At 40.3% G+C, this 16,175-nt stretch overlaps 2 protein-coding genes across 3 annotated transcripts; both read right to left on the reverse strand.

The window, feature by feature from the left end:
• Positions 1 to 4,477: 4,477 nt before the first annotated feature.
• On the reverse strand, positions 4,478 to 5,545 carry LOC107571520 (histone acetyltransferase KAT5-like). The gene is made up of 4 exons (XM_016257840.1): positions 5,325 to 5,545; positions 5,049 to 5,189; positions 4,795 to 4,888; positions 4,478 to 4,677 (listed from the first exon to the last, which is right to left on the reverse strand). The coding sequence occupies exons 1-4, from the start codon at positions 5,439 to 5,441 to the stop codon at positions 4,514 to 4,516; spliced, it is 516 nt and encodes a 171-aa protein (XP_016113326.1). The 5' UTR covers positions 5,442 to 5,545; the 3' UTR covers positions 4,478 to 4,513.
• A 639-nt stretch (positions 5,546 to 6,184) lies between these two features.
• LOC107571519 (histone acetyltransferase KAT5-like) lies at positions 6,185 to 15,252 on the reverse strand. 2 transcript variants are annotated; one of them, XM_016257838.1, is made up of 15 exons: positions 15,172 to 15,252; positions 15,020 to 15,086; positions 14,821 to 14,889; positions 14,585 to 14,721; positions 14,438 to 14,506; positions 13,106 to 13,252; positions 12,955 to 13,026; positions 12,684 to 12,746; positions 12,198 to 12,446; positions 11,292 to 11,381; positions 11,016 to 11,156; positions 10,762 to 10,855; positions 10,485 to 10,644; positions 8,793 to 8,874; positions 6,185 to 8,369 (listed from the first exon to the last, which is right to left on the reverse strand). In XM_016257838.1, the coding sequence occupies exons 1-15, from the start codon at positions 15,184 to 15,186 to the stop codon at positions 8,235 to 8,237; spliced, it is 1,590 nt and encodes a 529-aa protein (XP_016113324.1). In that variant the 5' UTR covers positions 15,187 to 15,252; the 3' UTR covers positions 6,185 to 8,234. The 2 variants fall into 2 exon arrangements, with proteins under 2 accessions (XP_016113324.1, XP_016113325.1); XM_016257839.1 differs by lacking the exon at positions 12,684 to 12,746.
• Between the last annotated feature and the right edge of the window lie 923 nt (positions 15,253 to 16,175).

The raw sequence follows: 16,175 nt of genomic DNA on the forward strand, positions 1-16,175 counted from the left end.
TCACGAGTGAGTGAGTGTATACTTATTTATCCCGTAAAAAATATATATATATATATATATATATATATATATATATATATATATCATAAAATTCAAAAGCCCAAGATCTTTCTCTGTGTAAACGACATGTAGGAAGAACAGACTTGAGTTCAGGACCTTGAGCTGAAGTCTTGACAAAAGCCAATTAACGGCTGAAATTGGTGGAGCTTGGTAAGAATTCCTAAACAGACAAGCCTCAGTATCACCTGAGCAGCAGGCAGCGGGAACGAAGCCATCCTCGTTTACAGTCATGGCACAGGTGCTTCTCAAGCACAGAAATCCATTTGTATGTTAATGAGCCCTCAGGCAGCTGAAGCAGGCCACACACAGACTGAAACCGCAGTCAGGTTCTGTTAGAGTCACACAGTCAGAGGTTTTTGAGGCACTGTTAGTCAATAACAGTCCTTTATTTCCCAGGTAATGGACCAGATCCTCTGCCTTTCATCCATTCCTCATCTCCAGACAACACACATTGCTCTGATTCTATTACTTGGCAACGAGCCTTGGAAAAAAAAAACTGATTACAAATTAAAAAAGTGAGAATTATTTTATACAAATCTTTAATGCTTCGTCACACATGACAGTGCTGAGTGAACTGGGAACAAAGGTACTAACTATTTCTTGCTGGCCATTAAACTGTATTTGCCATTTTTTATAATTATTATTAAAATATATATATCTCTGTTCGTAGGACAGTTGAATTATTTAGTTGTTTTCTTTTCCTTATTAGCGACACAGATGAGCCATCGTGAATGTGTCTGTTATTTTTTTGTTTTGGTGACTTAATGCAAGAATTATTCCACATATTTGCAGAGTTCTGGAGGAAAAGAATGTATTATGCATCCTAGATACATTTCTGAGGACATGAGTGTTGGGGCTGTTTAACTCTCTGTAACTGCACTGCAGACCTGATGCTTTACGAAGGTGTATCTTACAAATATAATGAGTACAGCGTAAATAAATTAAGAATGAACGTCCCCCCCCCCCCCAGTAATATGCTTCTGCTGGAAAGATATAATTAATAATTGATTTTATCCAGGTCAAACATAATTTAATGTGACTCTATCAACCTTAACTTGGGTTACATCGGGTAGAAATAGATACTTGAAATAACAATTGCACACCATTAAAACCATCCTGGAGGTGCCATGATATATTATGCGGAATTTCCTAAAAATATATATATATATATTATGTTTTTTTACTCACATTTTGCACTTGGTCTCTAATTTTAGACCACTGTTATAACTCTAGTTTCTGAATGGACAGGCCATTAAAGCTGTTGTAAAATAGCCCAACAATACCACTTAAGTGCATAGTTCACCCAAAAAACACTCTCAAGCTGTTCCAAAACTATATGCATTTTTCTTCCGCTGAACATGAAAGGTTTTAAATAACAACAAGAGCTTGAGGATGAGTAACTGATAACACAATTGTGATTTCTGGGTGGACTGTGCCTTTAACACTGGTCCATGCAACATCATCCGCTGCATATTTAAGTTTGTTCTCAAGTTTTCAGACGGACAGAAATTCTGATCTACACGCATTTTTTTGTAGATTATGTACGAGGTTCAAGATTAAAATGATTGTAAAGACACTGTTGATTAGATCATACACATGTTCCTACAGAAAGTGTTTTAAAGAAATGGTTTTCTAAAGGAATCGTGTACATCGATTAAAAATTTAAACGAGAGAGACCGATTTTAGAAATGACCCAACAATAAATTGCGCCGAATCCTTTTATAGACACTGTATACATAAATTTGAATAAATAAATAGATTTGCAAAATGCATCTGAAAAACCCTAACCTCCATCAAGCGTTATTAAAAACTGAGTTTGACCTCCCTGCAGCTTTCTTCTAGCCATTACTCGGATGACAGAAGAACTGCATTTGGACTGAACTCCTCTGAAACTCTGCTAGCACGCTAGATCTGGAAGCACAACCAGAATTTCTGTTTCTGATGTTAAACACGCAACCCAGATCTATGGACAAACATCACAATATCCAAATCCAGATATCACAAGATGCTAAAGCTTATACCTATGCAAATGAATTAAACAACACACCATGCAGTCACACTTACCTCTGATAGGAGCATTTCAGATGTCTATTATATTCATGGGTTATAGTCAAAATACAGTATCATTCTCTAATAAACCTTTCTTCTGAGCACAAACTTGCAGGGCATAGAAACAACCCGATACGATCACAGTATGAGCCAGCTGTAGACGGCTTCTGAAGAAGATTCATGTGGAATATATCTACAAAACATAACAACTGAACGGCAATGAAACATTGATTAATCAAGCTTTTTTATATATAACTTAAAAATGGAAATAAACTGTTGTTGCAATATATCTATAATATTACTACAATGCTATTTTTCAGATTAAACAGAACTCGTTACTGGTCATTCAGTGTTTTTGTGGAGAAAACTTTATTAACAAGTAAAAACATATAAACCAAGAGCATTTTAGGCGCTCCACAGCCGAGCAAGCCTTGAGATGACGCTCTAATCTTCACCACACACACAACTGAAGACTTCTCTTATTCATATTCATAAGGACACGCACGTGTCTCAGTGTGTCTCAAAGCGCCGTGATTCATCTTCATTAGTTCTCAGCCGCAACACACTTCTGGTACTGTATAGAACTTTTTTTTTTAAATTTTGTGTTCCGTGGAAGAAAAAGTAATGTGGGTTTGGAGGATAAGAAGAGGGCCCCTACCTTCCAGTTTGGTCCCAATGGCCCTCGGCCGGTCTTCACTGACTTAAAAAGAGCTGGATCCTCATCTGTCCTGCATATTTACAGATGAAAACCAACCTAGGCTCAGTTTGAAATCTATAGTTAGTTATAAATGTACTGTGCTTTAGTGAATGAGATTGGATTATTGACATCAGTGAATCAAATATAAACCTTCATTTTGTAATAATCACATCCTTAACCACCAACACAGAGAAGACAGAATAACATTTGGAAAGCTGCTTCACTAAAGGTTATTTACTCTTCAAAACCGCACTTTTAATCCCTTAGTAAGCAGATTCATTAGGCAACATGTCCACACTTGTGTCAAGTCCGCCCATACAGACTTAGGTTAGAGCCCAAGTCATTAAAAAATTATTCAAGGACAGATGCAGTGAGGAAAAGACAGGGAACAAAATAAAATAGACTTAATAAACCTGAGAGGGTAGAAACCGGGAGAAATAGTGAGAAAAACAGCTACTGGTAAAATAAATGGACGAAAAGCATTTAATTTTAACTGGACCTCCAGGGCCTCGCAATTGTAAATAAATCATGATACGCCTGCGGCAAAATAACAACTTCTCAGTTTCAGTACAGTTAGTGAGGCAAACAAGCAGTGAGGGCTTGCACACACACACACACACACACACACACACACACACACACACACACACACTCACTCACACACACACACACACACACACACACACACTCTCTTTAAAAGCTTTATTAAAACCACTGAGCCATATTGGAGCCGGGTACATCTCAGGAAGAAGTGTTAGGGTCATATTCAACCCCAAAATCAAAAGAACATTCTTTATGAGGAAAAAACAAACTAAAGTTAATCATTAGATTCTCATTATTGTGATGTGAATCCTCAGTTCTAGACAATTTGATTAAAATCTGCATAAACTAAAGGCAGCACAACTACTCTTACCATGATGTATGCTTGCGATTTAATGTCTTGCGGGTATAACGTCTTAAAATACTGATATCCAATACCATTTTTAATACCAAAGGTAAAAATAAATAGTCAGAATATTAAGAGCATAAAATTTTAGCCAGTGAGATTATAAAATAATACCAACAACAACATTAAGACACAAACATTACTACTGGAATATTTTTTTAAAAATCAATACATATATTTTTATTACTGTATTTTCTTTTACTTTAGAGTAGTAAAATTGCAATTATAAAGCGGAGAGTTCCGGTGCTTGACTCTGATTGGCTGAGCCGCGCTCGAAGCCGTTTGCTACAAAGTAACACACACCTTTGTTTACGTTTGTGTGTTGCTCGGCAACCACTTTGTAGCAACCACAACTGTTTCTGAGGAGCTACATTGTTTGGTCTCGTGCCTAACAACGCCCCGTAGCTGTTATAATTCACTGGCTTCTTGGGGCTTATAGCTTTATTTAGTTTAGAAGATTAAATTGAACAAATGTGAGAGCGTAACTGCTGCACACTGCGCTCCTAAACTCACATTAAACTAAACACGTGAAGTGCACTGCATCCACTGCAAAGCGGCAGAGAACACTACGTGTATGACAACACTCACAAAAATGATGCCATAATGCTAAAATATTAATGGTACAAAAAGGCTTTATATTATTTATGCAAAAAAACAAAACAAAAGTGAGACTAAGGTTCACCCAAATACGCTTCTTGGTTCAGATTTTTGGCTTGTCGATAAAACTGAAGTGAGGCTGAGTTTCAGAAAGATGGCGGCACCTACTTGATGGTGATCTGTGGCCGTTCTCCATCCTCTGGCTCGAGGTTCATGAGGATCTCCAGGATGGTCTGCGTCCAGTAAGAGCGGTAGGAGAGCAGACCCAGATCAGACAGAGGCTTCTCCGGAGTGCCTGTCTTCCCTTCCACTTTCGAGAGCTCATAACCTCACACACACACACACAATCACTCACGACTTAGCATCAGAGCAGGTCTGCTTAATACTTCTTAATCATTCTATGATCACATTTTAATGCGCACTAAATAACCGTACGATTACTCACTAAACTCAATCAGTAGTTTGCCGTAGCCTCTTCTCTGGTAAGGCGGCAAAGTCAAAATGCAGGCCACATTATAGTCTTCGGTTGATTCCTTTTCCTTTAACGGGAGGAAAGCACAGACTATAAAAACACAATGCTATCACGCAGGCAAGACTATCTTCATGGTAAAAACGATAAATAACAAAAACCATACAATTAACATTTATGTCTATTTATGTTCCAATATTTCATACTAATGCCAGCAGACCTCTGCTTACCTTGGAGAAGTAGCCGACTATGTGGAAACCCTTCGAGTCATACTCGGTCATAACGTAGAAGAGGAAAGGATCCGTGTCATAGTACAGGGTCTTGTGGTCCAGGAAGCATTTGGCCAATAAACACAAGTTTTGGGAATATGACTGTGCGGTTGGAGGAAAGAAAAAAAGGTCAAATGTATTTCTACAAATAAGCGCCTCGCTATCCAGTCCTTGCTCCAGTGTTGGACAGCTTCTGTCTGATCGGTCCGTTCCAATCACGAAGTACAGGTTACCCACCTTGTTTTTCCTGCCATCAATCTCAAAAAAGGATATAGTTCCTTTACGATAGATCTCGTTTCCTGGCGGGTGTCGGAGGTTGCATTTCGTCTGTGAATGTAACGGACAGAGAGTCATCAGTGCGTCTGCGCTCAGGTGCTTGCCAGCAGAAAACAACAAATGTAGCAGGCAATTTTTAAAAAATTCATTTTTTTTAAATAACCAACCTTAAAAATATAAATATCAATTTTTATAATTGTGACCCTGGAGCACAAAACCAGTCATAAGGGTCAATTTTCCGAAATTGAGATGTATGCGTCAGCTGAAAGCTGAATAAATAAGCTTTCCATTGATGTATGGTTTGTTAGGAGAGGACAATATTAGAAAATCTGGAATCTGAGGGTGCAAAAAAATCTAAATATTGAGAAAATCATCTTTAAAGTTGCCCAAATGAAGTTCTTAGCAATGCATATTACTAATCAAACATTAAGTTTTGATATATTTACGGTAGGAGATTTACAAAATAATCCCTCTTTCCCCTCACACAAACACTCCTAACCAGCGGCGGAGGAGAGCTTTACATTATTAAAGTGCTTTTCCACCCTCTCACATGAACAGAGTCTTGAAACCGAAGACCTCGTTAAATCGGTCTAGCTTTCTCATGCACGTCATTAACTTTGCTTGATACAATAATTAGTTTGAGGCAAAATCTAATGAAACTAAGTATCATTGAAGAATATTTTAAAAACATTGCATGGATGCACACTCATCAGAGATGAAAATGGTTGAAAAAGATGTGAACCTCCTATAGTTTGATTTATTTTTTAATCAGTTTCAAAATGTGGATTTGCAGTTAAAGATACACAGAAAAACAACTCACCTGGACTCTACAGTTTTTATAGAACCCATTCAATATGACTATACAACAACAACTTACAGATTTCAGAAGGAGGATGGCATATGTTCCACCCAGTTCACAACACTTTTACATTTAAAATGTACATTTACAGTAGATTTCAGCATGAAGACGCATGGTTTATTTTACATGAAGACATGCTTTCGGCATTAGACTACACTTGACTGCTGTTGTATATACACTAAATATCAGCATAAAAGTGACACAGGCTACTTATAATGGTAGCAGTTTACCATTCTTCTCTGAAAGTTTGACCAAAATGACAACACAAATTTAATCTTAATTAGACAATGCACTTAGAAGATGTGAAACACTTCATGTTTTCATTTTCTTTGCCGTGGTGAAATCATTTTAAAACATAGCACCTTCAAAGTCCTGGCATAATAACACAATCCGTCTGAAGCCAAGCCCCTGTTGGCCAGAGCTAACGACTGTGATGAGTAAAGCTGTTTGGCTTGATGAGAACAATATATTTACCATTTGTGGTGATCCTGACACTTTAGTGAAATAGGGGCAGAGCATTTCCTAAGCTTTGCCTGTCTAACCACCAACTCTTGATATTGCAGCTTTACATTAGTCTTGTCATTATTCAGACCAAGTCTGAAGCAATTTGGGGAAATATTAGAGGATGGTTTCACAGCATGCTGTAAGTGGCACAACCAGGCGTCACATCGATGTGATCAGCCTCTTCAGATGAACATAAAGCACACTGTCAGTGTCTGGTCTCTAACCATGCCTGCGAGCAGCGACAGCGGGCCCAAGCTTACAGCGCCAGCTGCTGGCTTCAGGAAACAATGCAGGCTTTGGTTGATGGCAACCAGAAAAATTTTACATTTTACGTATTTTATGTACAATCTACAAATCAGTCACAATGTGGAAAAAAAGCAACAGCAGCAAAATGTTTCAATTCTGGTGCGACTTACAAATAGCAAACTTGTGAAGCTGAATCAATAATTCTGCCACAATGCTAGAAAAAGGCCCACAGCTTGAACGGGTGAAACTCTAACACATCAAGGGTGTAAAATAGACACAAACATGTAGTTATTACAAATTAGGACTTAGCTCACTTTTGGGTATCTGTCGCCAAAATATGTTGTGATTTGTGCGATCTTTATTTCAAATATTTGCTGTGTGTGTGTGTGGCTATTTTGCACTGTTGATATTTTAGTTGAACCACGTTTGTAAGCCCACTGTGTGTGTGTGTTTTCTTCATCGTGCATGATTCATTTCTTATGACAGTCATTTATGATCATGAACCGCACAAGTGTGACCACTACAACCATTCAGCATTTTATATTATATCCACAATTGTGCTCAGAGAGCAAGTTCCTCAAACATCATCATGCTTCTTTCTATCCCAGTCGAGTCGAAGCGTAACTTTTTCAGCACCAGAGGGTTAAACCAATTATAAAACAACAGAAAATATCTTCAGGCAAGTATTTTAAATTATATAAAACTGTATCTTTAAAGCTACAATCTCAGTTCTAACTATACAGAAGATTTTTTTTTTTAATTTACCTAAAAGACACTAATTTTGTGCAAACAGTTTAGCTGGTTTACATTTAAAAATGAATGACATGCATAAACGTTACTGTCACAGTCACTAGCGGGCGCTTCCACAGAATCACACAGAAATCTGGAGGGAAAAATATATTTACAAAGATGCTGTACATCAAACGTATGATATAAATGAGAAACAATGTGTGCTCTTAGCCACTGTGCCAATCTATAATAACCTATATATAATAATCAGCTATATGCACCAAATGATACGTATCCTGTACCAGCTCTGCCCCGAAAACGGACAGGACCACGTCACTTCAGAGATAAAACATGGCATTAACCATGAACACTGATCTTTAGGAGGCAATAGAGAAATAATGGGAGAGACGCTTGCATTTAAAAGACATTCCTGCGTTCTACAGACGGACACGAGTCTGACAGCATTATGGATTTTGTAAGACTGTGGAGTCACTGAGCTGTGTTTGTCCTCCTCCACTGCGAGCGGCCGGTCGTCACCACTTGCCCCTCTTGCTCCAGTCTTTAGGAGTGAAATGCAAGCATTTGGAGTCGATACGGAGGTGCCGCTTCTGCATGGCCCGCTCATGCCCCTCCACGATGTCCTCTGATAATGTGAGGATATACTGACCCTGCGGGAGACCAACAAACCCAGCTCAAGTCAAGCAGAAGACAAACAAATGCAATAATCTGTTGGGTTTTTACAATACGTTTTAAAGACCTGACACCATGATTCATTAACAGAAGATAATTAGCAATACTTTGCATAAATGCGCACTCTTCCCTGATTGAGAACTGCTCTGAAACTGGCAGCCGCACTATATCCAGACACTGAAAGCTGCGGAGCTCTTATTAACTTATTGAAAACACAGCCTTTTGACGTTTAATAATCACATTAAGCCTTTTCATGATCCATGTTCTTCCGTCCCCAGATTTAAGACTTCTTGGAATTATAAATAAAACTTCTCTTTTAATATTAAGTACATGTATGGCCTTGAATGTGATGTGAATTGTAGACTTTAATCTGAAAACAAGCATCCTAAGTGATCGCTTACCTTATAATAATTGATGAGGTTGAGGTACTGAAGAGTTGATATCACATCTTCTTTCTTGACGCTGGTGATCTCACTGATTTCACTGAGAGAATCCACAAATCATGTAAGATTAAAAACCTCAACCTACCTTACAAACAGACCTCTTTAAAGAGACAGTTCACCCAAACATGAAAATAGCCCGTGATTTACTCACCCTCGAGGCATCCTGGCTGTGCATGACTCTCTTCTTTCAGACGAATCCAGTCGGAGTTATATTAAAAATATCCTGGCTCTTCCAAGCGTTATAATGGCAGTGAATGGGTGTTACTTTTCAACAGTCCAAAAGAAGTCCAATAAAGAGCATACATCCATCCAGCAGTTTAATAAAGGCTTCCTGAAGAGAATCGATGTTTGTGTGTGAGAAAAATATCCATATTTAAAACTTAATAAACCGTAATCTCTAGCTTCCGCTAACTGTATGCGCGTTCACGAGAGAGTGGCGTTCCAGCGGATAATGCAGGACGCAAGCCTAGAATTAATGGATTGGCGCAGTACGCATAACGCTTGGAAGAGCCAGGACATTTTTTAATGTATCTCCGACTGGATTCGTCTGAAAGAAGAGAGTCATGCACAGCCAGCATGCCTCAAGGGTGAGTAAATCACGGGCTATTTTCATGTTTGGGTGAACTGTCTCTTTAAAAGCTTTATTAAAACCACTGAGCCATATTGGAGCCGGGTACATCTCAGGAAGAAGTGTTAGGGTCATATTCAACCCCAAAATCAAAAGAACATTCTTTATGAGGAAAAAACAAACTAAAGTTAATCATTAGATTCTCATTATTGTGATGTGAATCCTCAGTTCTAGACAATTTGATTAAAATCTGCATAAACTAAAGGCAGCACAACTACTCTTACCATGATGTATGCTTGCGATTTAATGTCTTGCGGGTATAACGTCTTAAAATACTGATATCCAATACCATTTTTAATACCAAAGGTAAAAATAAATAGTCAGAATATTAAGAGCATAAAATTTTAGCCAGTGAGATTATAAAATAATACCAACAACAACATTAAGACACAAACATTACTACTGGAATATTTTTTTAAAAATCAATACATATATTTTTATTACTGTATTTTCTTTTACTTTAGAGTAGTAAAATTGCAATTATAAAGCGGAGAGTTCCGGTGCTTGACTCTGATTGGCTGAGCCGCGCTCGAAGCCGTTCGCTACAAAGTAACACACACCTTTGTTTACGTTTGTGTGTTGCTCGGCAACCACTTTGTAGCAACCACAACTGTTTCTGAGGAGCTACATTGTTTGGTCTCGTGCCTAACAACGCCCCGTAGCTGTTATAATTCACTGGCTTCTTGGGGCTTATAGCTTTATTTAGTTTAGAAGATTAAATTGAACAAATGTGAGAGCGTAACTGCTGCACACTGCGCTCCTAAACTCACATTAAACTAAACACGTGAAGTGCACTGCATCCACTGCAAAGCGGCAGAGAACACTACGTGTATGACAACACTCACAAAAATGATGCCATAATGCTAAAATATTAATGGTACAAAAAGGCTTTATATTATTTATGCAAAAAAACAAAACAAAAGTGAGACTAAGGTTCACCCAAATACGCTTCTTGGTTCAGATTTTTGGCTTGTCGATAAAACTGAAGTGAGGCTGAGTTTCAGAAAGATGGCGGCACCTACTTGATGGTGATCTGTGGCCGTTCTCCATCCTCTGGCTCGAGGTTCATGAGGATCTCCAGGATGGTCTGCGTCCAGTAAGAGCGGTAGGAGAGCAGACCCAGATCAGACAGAGGCTTCTCCGGAGTGCCTGTCTTCCCTTCCACTTTCGAGAGCTCATAACCTCACACACACACACACAATCACTCACGACTTAGCATCAGAGCAGGTCTGCTTAATACTTCTCAATCATTCTATGATCACATTTTAATGCGCACTAAATAACCGTACGATTACTCACTAAACTCAATCAGTAGTTTGCCGTAGCCTCTTCTCTGGTAAGGCGGCAAAGTCAAAATGCAGGCCACATTATAGTCTTCGGTTGATTCCTTTTCCTTTAACGGGAGGAAAGCACAGACTATAAAAACACAATGCTATCACGCAGGCAAGGCTATCTTCATGGTAAAAACGATAAATAACAAAAACCATACAATTAACATTTATGTCTATTTATGTTTCAATATTTCATACTAATGCCAGCAGACCTCTGCTTACCTTGGAGAAGTAGCCGACTATGTGGAAACCCTTCGAGTCATACTCGGTCATAACGTAGAAGAGGAAAGGATCCGTGGCATAGGACAGGGTCTTGTGGTCCAGGAAGCATTTGGCCAATAAACACAAGTTTTGGGAATATGACTGTGCGGTTGGAGGAAAGAAAAAAAGGTCAAATGTATTTCTACAAATAAGCGCCTCGCTATCCAGTCCTTGCTCCAGTGTTGGACAGCTTCTGTCTGATCGGTCCGTTCCAATCACGAAGTACAGGTTACCCACCTTGTTTTTCCTGCCATCAATCTCAAAAAAGGATATAGTTCCTTTACGATAGATCTCGTTTCCTGGCGGGTGTCGGAGGTTGCATTTCGTCTGTGAATGTAACGGACAGAGAGTCATCAGTGCGTCTGCGCTCAGGTGCTTGCCAGCAGAAAACAACAAATGTAGCAGGCAATTTTTAAAAAATTCATTTTTTTTAAATAACCAACCTTAAAAATATAAATATCAATTTTTATAATTGTGACCCTGGAGCACAAAACCAGTCATAAGGGTCAATTTTCCGAAATTGAGATGTATGCGTCAGCTGAAAGCTGAATAAATAAGCTTTCCATTGATGTATGGTTTGTTAGGAGAGGACAATATTAGAAAATCTGGAATCTGAGGGTGCAAAAAAATCTAAATATTAAGAAAATCATCTTTAAAGTTGTTCAAATGAAGTTCTTAGCAATGCATATTACTAATCAAACATTAAGTTTTGATATATTTACGGTAGGAGATTTACAAAATATCTTCATGGAACATGATCTTTACTTAATATCCTAATGATTTTTGGCATAAAAGAGAAATGTATAATTGTGACCCATACAATGTATTGTTGGCTATTGCTACAGATATCCCCCAGCGACTTAACACTGCAGGCTCACAATTAAGCTTCGCTTTACTGATTGGAAACGTCTCATTAGTCTGAATTTAACGACATCAGCTAGCTTGACAAACTGAACTGTAAGAATAGTTTGACCTGCACAAATAAAGGACACCAGCAACTCAATAACAGAGTACAGGCTAAGCCCACTTGAGCTACTTCTCCTTATACGCCTCAAAAACATACGGAACCGATCTGAAGACTTGAGCGCGGTTTTGCCGAGACGGCACTCGTGTGTGATGCTGACGGTGTTGTCTGGCTCTCACCAGGTGCCTCTGCAGACACTTGAGGCTCTTGAGGTACTTGAGGCAGTATTCGCACAGGTAGAGGATGGGGAGTCCGGTGAGCTCCTGCGGGTACGGAGAGAAGTACCACGGCTTCAGCCTGTGCCGGCCCAGCTCGATGCACTCGATGTTCTTCATGCGTGTGACGATGTCATCGTGACTGCGGTCCGACACCAGACTGCCGGTCATGCGAGGGGCTGACGGGATGCCATCGGAGCTGTCCTGGGAATCCTGAGAGCAATCACAGACACTGTGCTACAGCATCCAACAGCAGTGCAGGACCTATGCATTTACAACAGATCTCTACACTGCAAAGAGGCTTCACTCTCGGACTCATGCCTAAAAAGACAGTTTTCTGCATTTACAAGATCCAGTGTATTTTGAGCTAAAGCTGCACACTTCGTCTAGAAGCCCTATGCCTCCACTTGATCAGAAACACAAAGGCAATGGGAAGAAAAGGAGCCGGACCTCTCCTGGCGGCATATAGATGGTGGAGCAGCGAGGGTCGTTATTCTGGAACACCTTTACCATCTAACAGAAAAACAAGTGGATGCAAAGCTTTGGGACATTTTACTTGATACAGGGAACACTAAAGCAATAAGCCCCAAGAAGCCAGTGAATTATAACAGCTGAGGGGCGTTGTTAGGCACGAGCTGTTATAAATTCACTGTAAACCAACAGATTTATAGGAACAATGGGATGCGTGATGTTTGACTGTAAGAATGTATTCATATCCTACCTCGTCCGTCCCTCCGCAAGTTTTCCGTTTTCTTCCCGGCGGAGGAGGGATAAGTCGACGTGTGGTGCCATTCTTCCAGAAGAAAGAGCAAAGAATGAAATACCAAAGGAATCTCTGAGCATGTGTGAGAGCTGTGAGAGCTGGTGTTTACCGTGCTGAGCGCGGCGAGCGGCTGGACGCTGAAGGACGAGTCTCTCAGGGCCGGATACACCGAGGCCTGGCTCTCCTCTGCAGACGGCCCTGGAGTCACTGCTGCGCTCACTTGTGTGGCCAAACACACAGACTCCGCTTTCCTCTTCTGAAACAGCCATCAGAAAGACGGACAACCTTTTCTCAGCACAGAGCACTCTCAAAATCAATTTAACATTTCTGAATAAAGTGGTGTTTGCCAGTAAGCTCGGCTGCTGTAGACAGACACATACATATAGTTTATTCACATATTTCTTATTATCCGTGCGTTGGAGTCGTCTCTGTGCAAACAAACTTGGCATTAAAGCTCTTTCTGATTCTGATAATAATAATAATTAAATGAGTGAAATCCAGCCACTTTCCTCGCATTATAAAATGGAGATAATGAGTGTTTGTAACGAGTGATGAGAATAAATGTGACCCTGGAGCACAAAACCAGTCGTAAGGGTCTTGTATGCATCATCTGAATAAAGCTGAATAAATAGCTTTCCATTGATGTATGGTTTGTTAGGATCGGACAATATCTGAAAATCTGGAATCTGAGGGTGCAAAAAAATCTAAATATTGATAAAATCATCTTTAAAGTTGTTCAAATGAAGTTCTTAGCAATGCATATTACTAATCAAACATTAAGTTTTGATATATTTACGGTAGGAGATTTACTAAATATCTTCATGGAACATGATCTTTACTTAATATCCTAATGATTTTTGGCATAAAAGAGAAATGTATAATTGTGACCCATACAATGTATTGTTGGCTATTGCTACAAATATCCCCCAGCGACTTAACACTGCTTTTGTGCTGCAGGGACACATATTATGTTATAATATATACAAAAATGCTTTTATATTCACTACCGGTCAAAAATATGGAATCAAGATTTTCACACATTTTTGAAAGAAGTCTCCAATTATTAAAAAAATTCTAATTTTATAATTTAAAAAATATTAATTCCCGCGTTGGCAGTCATCAGGTGATGTGTTATTTCATAAATCAATATAATAGGCTGATCTGGAGAATCTTGATCATCATCAAAGAAAGACTTTTGCTCAGCAAGGACGCATTAAACTGATCAAAAGTGACCGCTTCTTTAATTGAGCACCGATAATAATAATAATAATAATAGAGCAGCAAATCAGCGTATTATTATGATTTCTGAAGATCACGTGACGCTGAAGACTGTGGAGGCCGAGTAACTGAAGACAGAGCGTGCATGTGCTGCTGAACTAATGCTGCAGCACCACACTCAAGCGTCCGAGCGCTAAACACTGCTCAGAGCGCTGGTCAGTACCGGGGCGGGCAGGGTCTTGCCTCTCGAAGGAGCCGAAGCAGCCGGAACACACAGCTCCAGACTCTTCCTCTGAATCACAACACACAGGAGGAGAGGTTAGTACAGGTGCGCACGGCACACAGACAGCGAGCAGGGCAGGGCCCTCACCACGTCTCTCTCTGGGGACCCGGGGACGGACCCCGGCAGCCCGTTCTTCGTCGGGGTCTTGGCCTCCTTCTTGGGAAACTGGAGCTTCTTCAAGTCCAGGCGGTCAGGGGTCACCCACTCGTCCAGTCGCTTATTGACTTTCACAGGGGAATACAGCAGATGTTCAGAAACAAAGCCAGAATCACGTGGTACACAGTGTCTGCGAGAGCAGTGAGGGATGCACGGGTAATACTCACAGTCTATATAGTGCACATAATAGAGCCTCCTCCCGGGGGGGTCCTTCACGCTGAGGATCTCAGCCAACGCTTCGAAGGAACAACAGCATAATTACCCTTCAGCTCCGGGCCTCCGCACGCGTTCAAACAGCTGATCGCGGTTACCGTGAGACACAACGTGTCTTTTGTTTACATCCGGGGAGCTGCGGAGGATACTTACGCCACTCGTCTTCGTTCTCCTGGTTCTTCCGCAGCACGGGAAGCCGGCAGCCTTCGATGATCTCGACCTGTGATGAGATAACGCCTTCGTAAACCACAGCGACTAGCGGCAGCAGAGCGAGAGCGGGTTAAAACAGCATAGAAGCAGCTTACCGAGGACTCCGCCATCTTCCTCACGCACGCAGCGCCTCCAGCGCACAGGACTGTGGGTAAAGAGCGGGGTTGCCAGGTTTTCACAACAAACCCCGTACATGTGCTACTCAAAACTAGCCCGATTTCGTTTCGAGGGGGATTCCCCGGTAAAATGCGCATTTTAGCAGCTAAATATCACGTTATTGGGGTCGCTTAAATCCTCGGACGTGAAAAACAACCCGCGGCGACAGTGTTAAAGCAGCTTAATTCCCGCGCGCTTGGCAACACCGCTAAAGAGAAACTGCAGGGGGCGCCCGCGCGTCTTCTTCTTCTGTGTTTATTGGCGGGTTGCAAACCACCTGTAAAGGTGCATACCGCCCCCTACTGCACTTGTTAGTTTACACTTCTCTCAACATGACCTGTCAGTGTAGCATGCATGCAGGAACTGTTATTGGCGCTGAAGAACCATTTTCAAGTCCTTAAAACTAAATAATATAAACATAAACGCATTTCTCAGGAAGACGAAACTTACATTGGCAGTCCAAAAATAAATAAAAAGTTGTGCACGGTGATATTTCATCGGAGCACTTTGATTGGAGCATATTTCCACAATGTAACATCACACCATGTGTTTCCCTCAGGAGCCGCTCCCTTCTGTAAAAAGAGCTTCAGTGGTGTGAAGATCATCATGATTCCTCGCTCACACACACACTGTTTCACAAACTGGGTCCAGACGTGGCACTGAGAACACCTGAAAAAGGGATGCTTTCTTTCTGAGAGGCTGCTGAGTGTGAGACCCTGCAGTCTCGAGTCGCTGGGGGATATTTGTAGCAATAGCCAACAATACATTGTATGGGTCACAATTATACATTTCTCTTTTATGCCAAAAATCATTAGGATATTAAGATCATGTTCCATGAAGATATTTTGTAAATCTCCTACTGTAAATATATCAAAACTTAATGTTTGATTAGTAATATGCATTGCTAAGAACTTCATTTGAACAACTTTAAAGATGATTTTCT

Source organism: Sinocyclocheilus grahami, unplaced genomic scaffold, assembly GCF_001515645.1.
Source record: "Sinocyclocheilus grahami isolate Dianchi unplaced genomic scaffold, SAMN03320097.WGS_v1.1 scaffold1606.1, whole genome shotgun sequence".
Lineage (NCBI taxonomy): Eukaryota > Metazoa > Chordata > Actinopteri > Cypriniformes > Cyprinidae > Sinocyclocheilus > Sinocyclocheilus grahami.